General features: G+C 37.4%; 1 protein-coding gene across 1 annotated transcript; it reads right to left on the reverse strand.

Moving 5' to 3' along the window:
- Positions 1-443: 443 nt before the first annotated feature.
- Positions 444-9,445, reverse strand: LOC122667184 (glutathione synthetase, chloroplastic-like). The gene is made up of 12 exons (XM_043863410.1): positions 8,973-9,445; positions 8,693-8,862; positions 6,897-6,972; positions 6,652-6,782; positions 6,285-6,407; positions 6,118-6,198; positions 2,853-2,933; positions 2,668-2,737; positions 1,852-1,973; positions 1,374-1,513; positions 1,109-1,301; positions 444-835 (listed from the first exon to the last, which is right to left on the reverse strand). The coding sequence occupies exons 1-12, from the start codon at positions 9,366-9,368 to the stop codon at positions 712-714; spliced, it is 1,707 nt and encodes a 568-aa protein (XP_043719345.1). The 5' UTR covers positions 9,369-9,445; the 3' UTR covers positions 444-711.
- Between the last annotated feature and the right edge of the window lie 5,198 nt (positions 9,446-14,643).

Raw genomic sequence — 14,643 nt, forward strand, 5'->3', positions numbered from 1 at the left:
TTTGTAATCTCATTTCTTCTCCAATTATTAATTTCGGGCATGATGCATTGGTAAATTATACAGAAAATGGTTGAAGGTAAGTAGGTAACAATCCCCCATGTTTCCTGCTCATCTAAAATTTGATGGCATCATTATGTTTTCAGACATAGCCCTCTCACCATGGAAGGAAGTACAAAGGAATCCAAGGATTTAGATAATGAATTGGGAGACTAAACCATAGTTTCCAAAACATAGAAGAAGTGTTTTGTGAATCTAATGCCAAAAGTAAAAAATGTACTTACTTCTCTATGTCCATAAGGTGTGCACATACCAACTATTCACCACAAATTTGTCTGCCGTTGAAACCACGCCATGGATACAACTTCCATTTTTATGTATTTCTGTTATAATTACCAGTCGTCAACATTGATGAAGACAAAATAAATATGTAATAGTTTTTCTTCCAAACCACATTGCACCTTCCAATAGTACATGGTTAAAAAAAAAAAACAGAGACCTAATCCCTTCTTGAGGAACTGAGCTTTCCTGCACCTGAAGAAACTTTCAGATTGTCCAACTTAACTGCAAGTTAAACTGAATTCAAGATCTGGTCTAATGTAGGCTTGAAATGTGCCAGCAAGTGTTTTTTTTCCCACCCCTGGCAGTGGATTCACATGGTGACATTTTATTGTTTTTATTTATATTCCTTTTTGTCTAAGGACACCAATTCAATCATGTCAGGTATATACTATCCAAGACTGCAAACCCAGCAGCAACTCCACCTTCATTTGATGATGAAACTTTTGTTCGCAGCAGGTAACCACTGTGATCATTTATTATGATCTTATCTTTATTCCTGTAAAAGCCAGTCCCAACAAAGCTTCAAATACTACAGCTTCTTGTAAATGAGACTTAGCAACGATAATACACCCTAAATTTAAGTCATCGTGAAATGAACAACCGAATGCCTTATTGCTAGCAAGAAATAGTTGCATTTGCCCTACGATTTTTCATTCCTCTCCTATTATCTGATTCTTCATTCGGATTCATACCCATCTGTATAGGTTCCTCTCCCAAAATACCCCACTCCCCAAACACTAGAATATACGAAGGAAACACGTTTTAATACCTTAGATAAACACCATACATCCCAAGCTCTGATATAGCATGGTCTTGGTGACAAACTCCCTGTTGAACCAGATATGCAAGAGAAGCACAGGGGAAAATCCTTTGCATAAGAATGTAGGCATCACGTTCTTCACTCCCTTCCTTCTCCAATTTCAGTAGGGTTTCTCTCAAATCGTCACCATAGACATTGTTACCTGAAGAGATTGGAATCATAATTAGAACAACAACAATAACAATAATGGCAATGAGTTTGGAAAGAACTGGACCTCCTCCTTCTCGTTGGGGTTTGAGCACAAACAAATCAGGTCTTTCAATGGCATTTTTTACAACATCAGAATAATCTAAACTCCATAACCCTGCAAAGCATTTGCGTAGTTTGGCAACATCATCCTCGTTCTCAAGAAATCTGGTCATATGTCAACCAAAAATTTCAACTGCAAGTCTACTAAATCCAAGAATCAAACAAATACATCAATATATCATGACATCAACCCAACTGGAATGGCAAAACATCATCTAAAACCAGGATCCAGAAAATCAAAGCATAATCAAATATGCACTGAAAAACTTGATAAGCATTTATGGGCTGTGCGCTGATTGGGTTTACTCAATTTAGAAAACTTTGACGCATAATTACATATATTGGAAATTGAAAGTAGAATTATCTGGTTTGTCCTCAGAAAAGAATGAAACAAACAAAAAGGACAAGGAGCTAGGTTTTGAATGAAGACAGAATTTTGTTACCTTTCAAGTATATTGGGTTTTGCCAGCTCTTGCTGAATTTTCTTGGTTCCTACTAAATGGTAGGAAATGGATGGGCACTTGATTGCAGAAGACTGCTCCATTAACAATCTGGCTCTCCATTCCTAGTAAATCAGCAAGAACATAAGCATATGGGAAAAACCACATAGGCTGATAACATTCACCACTGCATATTTGACTTCACAACACCATATGACATAGTGGACATACATGGGTATGGAACCCACAAGTCGATCAATCCCACCTAGGAGATGCAGGCCTTTATACCAGCTCTTACATGATTCTTTTTGCCCCCATTTTCCTGGATTAAGTCAAGAAAGTGAAGCACCATATTGTTATGGCAAATAATATTTTGTGACTAGATCAGCTTCTGACAAGGAGTTATTAAAATCCTTGTGGGACTAAGCTGAGCAGTGTGCATCATCCCATGACTTTGGACCATTCATTTCTGCATGCCAACATGGATTATCATTTTTTTTTTAATATTGAAAAAAAAATCTTTTTGACATATGAGGGGAGATTTTTCACTCAAGGAGTTCAAGGACGTTTCCTTTTTCTTCATTTGGGTTTGACTGGGATTTCTCACTACAAGGTTTGCTAGACCAGCACTAGCCAAATTTCCATGGAGTTTGTCCTTATGCCATTTTAGCCCACTCTTAGTGTCTGCCCCATGGTTGGGCTTCACTAACATTATATATTGCTTCTGCGCAAGAACCAATGCCAGCCTCCACAAGGCAAAACAAGTATGAACAAAAGTATCATCAGGGAAGAGCAGAAGAATGAAGAAGCAATTCTTACTGATTCTGAAGGATAATCACTTGGTGCATATCCTGCTCTGAAATAGATGACGGCGACTGGTTGGCCACCACTGCAAACATTAAGCATTCAAAATGTCAAAGTTAAAAATAAAACCTGGCAAATGCTCAGATACTAAGAACTATTACACGTTCAAGACATAACTACATAGCTGAAAATATACTTACACAAGAAGTGTTCCATCTGGTTGAAGCTCTCCTTCTGCATCTATTTCTGCCATTGTTTTACGAATGGAAGTCATGGAATGTGTATTACAGAGTTAAGGAAGAAAATTCATACAAAATCTCTAATAAAATCTTTTCAAACATGGCATTTACAGTCTTGCTCTCCCACTTTATTCAAACATGATTGGCTTTAAAGGGCTGAAATTTTGTCACTCATTAAAGGCAACAGAAGCAGAATTTCCTAAGATTCTAGAATTTCAGTCAAAACCTACTTAGACCAAAGTCTTAACAATTTTCATAACACAAATTTTCTGATATTTTAGCTAAATTCACTACACTTCACAAAATATGTTTCTATGATTACACCCGTACAAAGGTTTCAGCTAAAGAAAAGGATTTCTTTGATGAAAATAAAGTAGTACAGTTGTGCATAAAGCTTTTCGGTTTTGACAAACTAATTATAAAAACTGCATTTTTTTCTTTGGAGAGACAATGTGGCATGGCTATATAGGAAACAGTCAAAGTAAAGAAAAAAACGAGTAAAGAAAGACCCAAGCTTAATTTACGTCTACCACCCCTGGGGTTTCAAACAATTACATCCACCACCCCTGGAGTTTCAAAAATTACTTCCGTACCCCTGAGTACTAACTTTGTTAGTTTTGGAAGGAAATGACACTTTTGCCCTATATTATTTCATATAAGAAACAAACCCACCCCACCCCACCCCTCCCCTGTTATTGTTCATCTTCAAGGTCTTGAAGCAGGGTCACCCTGACATCGGTATCTCCAGCATGGAAGCACAAGCGGCGCTTTCAAGATTCTACAGATGAAAACAAGACCCAGGAGTAGAAAAACCTTCAACTGGTAAAAGTCAAGGAGGAAGACCCTTATGGTCCAGTTCCCCCTGGATTTTCATCAAAATGTAACAGGTTAAACTTAGAAGATTCAAGCCACAAAGATGAACATTCAGTCCTGCAAAAGCTTAAACTTCTGAAAGACCTCAATGAGTCTGTAATTGGAAGCATGCCAGCTAGCATTGCCTCAACTGTGGCAACAAACAGAGACTTGGGAGATTTGCTACCTAGATCAATAGGTAGAACTGCAGAAACAGAAATTTTCTTGGGAGGAACTGGGAAGCCCGTAAAATCTCACGGAGAAGAACTCAATCGAAGAGAAGGCTAGCCATAGACCCAAGGAAGGAGGCCCAGAAAGGAAGGCAATTGAACTGGAAGCTTGGGTTTGGGAGCTTGAGAGAGATATTTCTGGGCTTAAAGAGAAATTACGTTCCAAAGAAGCAGGTAAACCTACAAATCAGAGCCCATCGCAGACTGATTAAATCCATGTTGTGCTTAGAATATATGTAAAATGAAATATGTGCTTGATTCTGCATAATTAAACTTGATTTGAGTTGTATTGTACAGATGCAACTTGAATTTCAGAACGATGATTCCAGAGTTGCTGGTTTCAAGTGATGCATCATCTATTAAAATCTGAAATTTAGATGTGGATTCCATACCATTTGCTTTCTTCAGTTTAGATAGTTCCATGTGTCTCCGTCATCGGGCATTGAACCACTTCACCACTCCGGTAGATCTGCTGCCTCCTTGCGCCATTTCTCCTCGATCCCAAATGGGGGAAAAGGAAAACAAACAAACACACACGAAACCCTAAACTCTCAAAACGAGTTGAGAGGAGTACTCAGTTCAAGCTTGAAATAATGAGAAAGCAATCGATATGAAACCCTAAAGTATGCATACTCCTCAGCCTATCTCAGATTGAAATCCCAGTTTTCTGAGTTAATCTTGGTCATGAGTTCAGAAAAGTTTGATTCAATGTCAAAATCAGAGGTTGAAGGAGCAGCGTGGGGGCGGAGTTGTAGGAAAGGGGTTGTGCAGGAGGAGGAAGAAGAAGAAGAAGGGTAAAAGGGTCATGTTACATGGACCCAGGGTTAGTTTGGGGATTTAAAAAAATACTACGGTAGGGATACATTTGTAAGGGTATTATAGGCATTTAGTTAATATTTGGATGATGACATCATCACTTAACTGTTCTCAGCTAACGGTAGGGACACGTTTGTAAGAATCTTTCAAAATACAGGGGAAGTTTATGAAATAGATGAAACTCCTGGGGTGGTTGACGTAATTGTTTGAAACCCCAGGGCTGGTAGACGTAAATTTCCCTTTTTTCTTTTTTCTAATGGGGTGTAAAAAGGTCCTAGACTTAATTTGGCTTATGTTCAGAAACCCAAAAAGGGTCATACCCAGTGCACAAGGCTCCCGTGTTTCGCAGGGTCTGGGAGAGGTAGATGGTAGGCAGCCTTACCCCCTTCACAAAGAGGCTGATTCCCAAGACTCGAACCTGCACCAATGCGTTGGCGATAATGAGACCTTACCATCGCAACAAGCGACGACCCTCCAAAATTGACCAATATTTTGGAAACATGCACAAATCTCTACAGGAATTTCAACCACCAAAATATGAGAATTACTCTGAGCCACATGAAACCAACTTTTCCAAAATCCAATACCATGCTTAGTATATTATTTTTGGTGACATGTGCCTAGGATACTATGGAATTAAAAAAATAATAATTAAAATAAAATAAAATACCTCAAAAAACTCTATCCATCTTTTCTTTATGGTAAAGAAACACATTCACTGCTAAATCAAAGGCTGTGATTTGGATACTTCAAAATGCATGGTTAACATTATTGGCACAATATTTTACCATAAAGTACTTAGTACCACATGGAGAGTAGTAGGATGCAACTTTCTTGTTTCTTAAACTTCCCTGAACTATGACAAAAATTGATGCAAAACCTTGAAAGATCAGCAGTTTGATTAAATATTTACAGATTTACCCATATCATCATACAAAGATTGTAAAAAGCCAAAGGGATGGAGTTAAAGCATGGTATCAACATATCAAAAGCAATGCTCATACATGTATCTATTTCTTGGAAAGAAAAGCTGCAACTTAGTTTACCAGAACAGCAGAACAGTACCCTACAAGTATCTGCATCCGGTCATCTTAGAATGACATTATCACAGTTTTTCTTGAGTTCAGATCTGCTACCCACATGGGGACGGGTAGGGACAGATCTGAACCCTCCATGGGGGTGTGGACCCGCCTCCCATGGAGGGGTCAGATCTGTCCCCACCTGTCCCCATGTGGGTAGTTGATCCGGATTCGTTTTTCTTTAGAAGCTCAACTGAATTCATTATTTGTATAATTATATTGGATAACTGGTCAAGGTGAAAAGGATATCTCTCCTTCAAAATGGTACAAAGCCAGTGTTGATCATACATGTTGCGCTCTTCAGTTTGAACCACAAACAGAACTACAGCCCTGAACAAATATATTTGAAATTAGTGGCACCTCAGAATGACCATGCAAATACAACGAAGAATACAGAGGGTTTGATTGATCCGAACCTAGAGTTATTGTACTCATTCCAAGCTTTAGCTAATGCCTCTGCAAACCCGCTAACTGCATCGTTTTTAGGGACCCTTGAGGGATCCAATCCAAGATTCTTTTCAAAGTGGTTGAGTAAATTACTGCAAAAATGAAAATCTACCATTTAGATACTTCCTGCTTTTCCCATGTTACTTGTTTTGGTCATATAAGATCTGTCCATGCTACTGTCTAGCCCATGAGTCATGGGAACAAATGCAGGATGAAATAAACTACACATAAAAGGATATGAACTATTGGATTTGATACATATGAAATTGAAACAACAAATTAAACAGATACTGGAGATGATTCAAGCATTCTGAGGTTAATAAAGAAATAGCTGACCTGTGAAGTTCACTGACAACACAACCAAGGCCGGCAAAAGAAGCTGAAATAGTATTGAGCTCTATTTGGAGAAGTGCATTAGTCTGAGCATCAAGCATATAATCTGAACGATGTAAACCCAGACGTATTTCCTGTTATAGAAACTGAAAGAACATTAGTGGCATATTATAAGAAGTACTTCCACCCAAAAAAAAAATGTACAGAGTATATGTGAATAGGAAAGTAGGTCATATACAATGGCTTACCTCTTTTTTGTTAATTTCTAGCATCATGGAATGAATATCCAACAGTCCACTAGTGAAAGCATCCACTTTCTTCGTTCTACGACAATCGTTACGAAAATAAGAACAGAAAATGCCAACTCATATTTCCAATTTTGCATGGCAAAGAAGAAAGAAATCTGAAATGAAACTCAAGCAAGACTTAAAAGTAAGAAATACCCAAACATTAAAAGGAATAATATCTAGAAGCCCAAAACCAAAATAGAACAGGTTAAATTTATTGGAATTAGTAAATTCAGAAGAGATATGAAACAAGAGCAAGAAGGGGATGTTTTCTGCAAGCACAAAAAACAACAGATAATCATATGCTAACAAAAGTTTTCCTTGCTTGCTGCTCCCACAAGATGACTCATCTGACAAAGCTAGACAGTTTTTATAATTTAAGGTAATTGAAGAGTAAGTTTCTCTTGAGCATATATATTTTCAAGAAAAACCTCTTATAAGCATATCAGCCAAAAGACTTAGAGGGGAGGGAAGAATAAATATAACTCCTAAGTAATAGTGAAACGAATCATCACAATTATTTATAAGAAAATGTCTAAATCAGATGGCTCAACCATTGCTACATTTCCAATGTTCTCAGATAGTGAAGAAGGAACTTTAAATAGGTGGAGATGAATGCTACAAGCCAACAATTTCTTTAGTTAAATTGAAAGGACCCTAGAAGACATTCTTCACAAATAGAAACTTGTGAATTCAGATGTAATTTTCCCTACAAAGATAGGTTTTAAAGGACCTTTCAGTGAATTTCATGGGGAATTTAGCTACACCAATCATTGGCAAATTCATTATTCTGTCCTTCCCAAGAGGGTGCATCATCTAGGATATCAAGCTGTTCATGAGGAAATTATAGAAGATATTGCAATAGACAAGGGTTGTGGAAAATCAAGGAACATGATTCAGACTTAATTTGCTGAAAGAGAAAATGATGAATTGGAGTCCTTGACGGTACAATCAATAACAGCAAAAGTATATAATTGTATGAGACTCATGGGTCCTCGGTACTTAACAAGGAAACTTTATGTCCATTTACAAAACAAGCACCAAACAAGGCCTCACAGATCTGAGCTCCAAAACAACTGCAAACTAAAGCCCCAGATATACTCATATCAGTTCCGCAAGGAAGATTTCCCACTTGGCTGAAAGCCTACAACTCCTGCAAAGCCACTAGCCATTGAGTTGCTCCACTAAGACACTTCGCTAAAATAGAAACACCACCAGTAACCCAGGCCCCATCTTTCCAATACCTAGACCTTTATATCTCAACCAACTACCACTATACCTATGGCACGGATACAACAGCCACAAGCCAAGAGAGATATAGCGGGAAGACAAAAAGACAATTTGCATGTCTGACTACTGAAATAATCACAACCCACACCGATATTTTCCAGTTATTTTACAAAACAATTGGTATTCTTACAGGTATGCTTGATCCCACAAAGAGAAATGTTCCATAAAGCTATATGGGGAATGGTCTTTTGGTGAATCACATGATCATATGTCCGCAATGGCCACTAACAAAAAACACTACTGTAGGTACTAGGTAGCCGTTTGGAGTATCTTTTACAGTGGTACCAGATTACAGACAAGAACCATCTTCACCAATTCCCAGTTGCCCCAATACCACATGGTCTAGTAAACATGAAGGTTTAACAGGACTAACTCGATATAAGGTTCAACGAAGAAAAATAACTACTCAGAAGCAGACATGAAAACTGTAAATACACGAGAGAGAGAGAGAGAGAGAGAGAAGGAACCTGGACAATGATTCCTGTAAAAATTTGCCATCCAAACTAACGCGATCCACAAGCTCATTGAAAAGGGGAGCAAGCTCGCACGCTTGTTGCCAATGAATTTGAGGGAAGAAAGTGGGCAATAAAGCAAATGGAGCATGTACAAGACCTACGCCAGGAACTGTTCCTGACCTCTGCAAATGAACCATCAGAATTTTTAACAAAAAAAAGGGGCAATTCGAATATTTTACTCGCAAGTCGCAAAGGGATTCATTAGTTCTAGGACGCAACTATTTAGCTTTACCTGAACGCTTTTGTCTCCAACAACAAGTCCATGAAGAGAACTCCAAACCAGAGCGTCATATACCATCTGTTGAAACAACTTTGGATTGATATCACAAAGATCAGAAATTATGGGTTTCGCAGAACTTTCATCTGGGGTTTTCTCTTCTTCAACCTTCCCGGAATTCAAATTTACAAATGAAGAAGAAGAAAGTGCAGATTCACTCTTCATGGCTTGGTGGGATTTCTGCAGGTAGCCCCGAAACAGAGTCTCAGAAGTGGGATTGGAAGTGAAGCTCCTAGGCTTTGTATAATTAGGGAGGAGAATGGCGGGGGAATAACAGAGGACCCGATCTGAGAAAGAGAGAGAAAGGGAAATGGCGGAGGAAAAGGACCAGCAGGAGCAGCCAGACCCCATATACTAACACTATTATTCTACTTTGTTTGCTTTGGCGATATCTTCTCCTTTCCTTTGTTGGTGTGCGCTTGAAAGTGTTTTTTTCCTTCTTTTTTTTTTTCCAGAAAAACTCTCCATTAAACGACAGATTCCCGGTGAACATGAATCGAATCCTAACCCAGGTGAAGTGAGTCAAGTACAATATTGATGGTCCGGTTGCCTAATTAGTAGGGATGTAAATGAATAGCCGAAATCCGTTTCCATATCCCTATCTGTAGCACTATCCGAATCCATTCGAAAGCTAAACGGATATAGATATGGATATGGATATGGATAGGCTGTAGCTATTCAAAAAGCTATATTTACATATAAACGGATAAAATATTCGATCTGTATCTGTGTCCGTATCCGTTTAGGACTATCTGAATCCGTCCAAAAGCTAATCGGATGCGGATGCGAATATAGCACTATCCGAGCCGAATCCGATCCGTTTACATCCCTACTAGTTGGTAAAAACGTGTTCGTTTTAAACTCGTTCTTGTTTTTTACCCTTTTAAACACATTTTGTCGTATGCTTCTTTTTTTTTTTAGTAAAGTGTGTATGCTTCCAAACATATGGGAAAAGACGATAAACGATAAGCATTCTTGTTTAAAACGCGTTTAAAACCCTTTTTCGTTTTTTGGGTATTGTTTAAGACTTTGGACTTATTGAATAATGGTTTACTTAATTGATCATATTTCTTTCTCCCAAACTCTGGTCAACCTAATTCTTTCATCAACGTAAAGATGACTCGAAGGACTACAATTCTCATGATATCACCTTCAACCCCAAGGTCAATACATGGACCCTGAAATTGAGCTACAAATTGATTCATCAACTGAAAAGGGTTTCTAAAGCCATGACTTCCAACTCCAACTAAACATGCATCACTCCATGAGTGTGTTGCTATGTTGACAACAATGAGCAACAATATAACCTAGTCACATTGCTCAACTTTGGACATTATGGTGTATGAATTGGGAATTTATCATCCATTTTCGTTTTTTAGCCGTTCTCATTTTCGCTAACTATGATTGGTTGACGCACGAGATTCTTAGGATCGGCCCTCTAAAATCAATTGGAATCGGTTAGCTACTTAAAAGAAAACCTCAAACAGTTCCACTTACAATTTTGTGATGATGCCCCTCATGTTGCCATTAAAATTGTTTACATGCATTGAGAGTGTTTAGAGGGACATTTGTATAAGAAAAATGACATGTGTCTTCACAAAACTATGCATGAAGATTTGTTACTCTCCACATTCGAAGAGTTCATACAGTCTCTTATCTGGGAGTTGGCTCTCGCGCCTCCACCCTTGTCTTTGTCTCTCTCCTCCCTATAAAATGAATTCTCTGTCCCCATAGATTGAAACAAAGGGGACCATTAATTGGGTCTTGTGCAAGTGAAGGAGCATAGAGAACACTTTCTCATATTTATATATTACGTAATAAGGAGCTGGAGAAAAGCTCTTAGTGGGGGAATGTACTGCCCACGTCCAAACACAAAGGGGGTGAAATGACCACCCCGCCCCCATGATGCCAACACGTGTGCTCTCATTGGCCTCCGTGCATGCACAAGGGCTACGCTCCCCATAAAGTACACCAACGGCCAACCTAAGGTGTTTTATGCTTCAAATTATATTTTATATGTATAATAAACACATTCATGCATTTCTTAACCATCTCTACGTGTATATTTAGTATATCTTGCATTTCTCCGATATGTCTATTAAAATTACCCTTTTAATATGATATTGATACTTATATCCTTGTAATCACTTATTGTAGTACATGGGATATTAGGGGAAAAAAAGTACATGGCAGATATTCATGTTTTAAGTTTTCAGAGACAAAAAAAAAACTCATGATTAGGGTGTAAAAAAAACTCGGCCAGCCCTAACCTCCCCTAAGCCTGGACAGGGCTTGGGTCGGGCCTAGGTTGAGGTCTCGACCCTGGCAGGGCCAGCCCGACCCTATATTATATAATATATATATATATATATATATACATATATATTTAAACAATATATAGAGAGAGTAGGCCTTGGTTCAACAGTCAATGTTCTTTCATTGTGACTAAGTGGTCACGGGTTTGAGTCTGAAAACATTTTCTCTGTGAAAAAATGCCTCTTTTTTTTTTATAGCTTGGGCTTTGTGAAATGGGTTGTGATTGGGCTTTGTTAGTTCCACAACTCATTGGACCAAGATATTCAGGACCAATCAGGGCCAGACCAGGCATGGGAAAACCCTTTCAAGGTCAGGCATGGCTTGGGTTTAACTTAAGGTTCTTAGGGTTGGGCTTGGGTTTAGGTTAAGGTTCTTAGGGTTGGACTAGGGTTTAGAGCCCACAATGACTCTCTCTCTCTCTCCCCAAAGGATGAATTCGTTTGCCATCCTCTCATTGGTAGAATATTATTTAATCCCTCATCAATTTAATTTGAAAGTCCTTAAGTCTACTCAAATCAAATGAGCTTTGATAGAATATGGTTTTCAAGTTTAAACCACAGACAATAACACAATTGCTGCTTGAGAAAAGAAAGAAAAAACTTCTACGCGCGCCTATGTTCTTAATCTTGAGCTAAGACATGCACAACAGATGTGTTCAGATTGTGTATTTTTTCATTGGCACCCGTTGAGGTCTCTTTTGCACCAAGTAATCACAACAAGAAAATCCCTTCATGTATTTTGTACCATTTTGTCATATTCACAATATGAAGACTCCTCACACATTGTTTATTCTTAAGCCCCCTCCTATTTTAAGTCTCACCTGTTTTGATAAAAAAATAAACAACACCTAAATGGAACAGAAGTACAAATATGTTTGACGGAGGATCTGTTTGCAACTTGAGATATTGGAGAAAACTACTCAGGTAGTGCTAACCCCAAATTATTGGATCAGTCAATCTTGAACAGAGAAGAAGGACTTGAGGGAAGTGGGATGTTACTCTTTTGAAGAGACCCGCTTCCCTCTTTTTTTTTTCATTTTTCCTTTGCCTTTCCAGAGTGTCGGATCTATCACACTTGTATAGTTTTGATGCTGTATAAGATTATGAGTTGGGTTATGTAAGATTCTGCAACTTTGTTTAAAAGTGATGATTTTGATGGTTTTTTTAAGAGTTCAATGGCTTTCTCATTGCATTTGCCTATGCTAACACATCTATGTTTAAGTGTGTATGGATTTCAACACCGTAGTTTTGGTGTGTTTTCAAATATTATTTCAAATTCATCAAAATCATATGATATATAACAAACCAAATTTTGTCCTAAACTTTGTCTTCTTCTAAGTTTGTATGTGCACCTTATGGACATAGAGAAGTAACTACATTTTATATCCATACGATCAGACTTGTACAAAGGTTCCAGCCAAAAAATAAAAGATTTCCTTATAATGAAAATATATAAACTAGTACAATTGTGCACAAAGCTTTTGGTTTTTGAGAAACTAATTATAAAAAGCCAAAAAGGCTCTTTGAGCCTAAGGCATACCCCGCACCTTCTCACATACATTATTAAATTGATTTTTTTTTAAAATGAGAGAAATAATGACTGAAAAATGAATGTGGGAGGGTGCAGAATACCTTGCTTGCACAACACCTCTCCCTTATAAAAATTATGCTGAAGACTATTTTTTATAACATATGCTTACGATACTATGGAATTTAAAAAACAAAAAAAGAAGACTGAAAAAAAAAATAATTAAATTAAAAGAAAAACAAACTCCTCAAAAAAAAATATATTTAAAAAAAAAAATCCATCCAGCTTTCATTTTATATGGTTAGGAATTACACACACTTCTATATCAATAAGGTTATGATTTAGATATTTAAAAATGCCAAAATGCATGGTTAACATTATTTTTTATACATTACTTGGTACCATATGGAGAGTCGTAGCTAGGATGAAACTTTTATTGTTTCTTATTGCAATATTTATATTACTTTCCTGAAGCATTTAATAATTTCTTATTTACTTTGATTTGACAAAAATTGATGCTTAACCTTGAAAGATTAGCAATTTGATTAAATATTTACCCATATCATATCATCATACATAGATTGTTAAAAGCCTAGGGGTGGAGTTAAAGCATGGCATCAACATATCTAGGCCAATAAAAGAAGCTGAAATTGTTTTGAGTTTTATTTGGTGAGATACATTAATCTGAGCATCAAACATATAATCTGAATGATGCAAATATAAATGTATTTCCTGTTAAAGCAACCGAAAAAGGATAATTACAGACTATATGTGAACAGCAGAACATAGTTGTTAAGGTGGTGGAAGGGCAACTAAGTGCTTAGGAGACAAGGTGCCCGCCTAGGCAGGTATGAGTGGGTTAAACCTAGATGCTGAAGCAAGATAGCATAATCACAATATCACATCATTACAAAATCAGTGAATCAAATAATCACAAAATTACAAAAGCAATCAATCACATAATTGCATACTCACATAATCACAGAATTACTTGTAGAATCACAAAAGTGTATAACTTATACTATCAGATGCATTGCATAATTTATACTAACAATGCACAAATTACATTGAATCACAGAATTGCAGCATCAACACATTGAATCACAGAATTGCAGTAACAGATCCATTAAAGCTACCACTGGCAGAAACTAGCCATAGAAGAACGTAGGGTAGAAGAAAAATGGTAAAATAAAACGGAACCGAGAATAGGAAGAAAAAGCAATAATAATAAAAGGGGGGAAAAATGGACCACCGACTGCGGCAGCAGCCAAAGCCACCGGTCACCACTAGCAGAAGAACTATATGTCTTTATATGGGAGGAGATGAATGCTATAAGCGAACAAGTTCTTTAGTCAATTGAAAGGAAAAGATCCCATAATACATTATTCACAAATAGAAACTTGTGAATTCAGATGTAACTTTCCCCAACAAAGAGATGTTTAAAAAGACCCTTAGTGAATCTCAGGCAAATTCATTATTCTGTCCTTCAATTCCCAAGAGGGTGCTTCATCTTCATCTGGGATATCAAGCTGTTAATGAGTAAATTATAGAAGCTATTGCAATAGACATATGTGTTGTGGAAAATTAAGGAACATGATTCAGACTTTGCTGAAAGAGAAAATGACGAATTGGAGTCCTTGACGGTACTATCAATGAGAGCAAAAGTATAAAATTGTATAAGATTCATGGGTCCTTGGAACTTAACAATGAAACTTTATTATGTCCATTTACAAAACAAGCACCAAACAAGGCCTCACAGATCTGAGCTCCAAAACAACTGCAA

Source organism: Telopea speciosissima, chromosome 7 (genome assembly GCF_018873765.1).
Source record: "Telopea speciosissima isolate NSW1024214 ecotype Mountain lineage chromosome 7, Tspe_v1, whole genome shotgun sequence".
Taxonomy (NCBI): domain Eukaryota; kingdom Viridiplantae; phylum Streptophyta; class Magnoliopsida; order Proteales; family Proteaceae; genus Telopea; species Telopea speciosissima.

Bases quoted from the DNA above. Each gene is read 5' to 3' on its own strand.
- LOC122667184 (XM_043863410.1), bottom strand. From the start codon at position 9,368: ATGGGGTCTGGCTGCTCCTGCTGGTCCTTTTCCTCCGCCATTTCCCTT. The intron at 6,783-6,896 runs GTAAGCCATTGT...TTTCTATAACAG, and splicing joins TAGAAATTAACAAAAAAGAG to GAAATACGTCTGGGTTTACA. The intron at 6,408-6,651 runs GTCAGCTATTTC...TCATTTTTGCAG, and splicing joins GTTGTCAGTGAACTTCACAG to TAATTTACTCAACCACTTTG.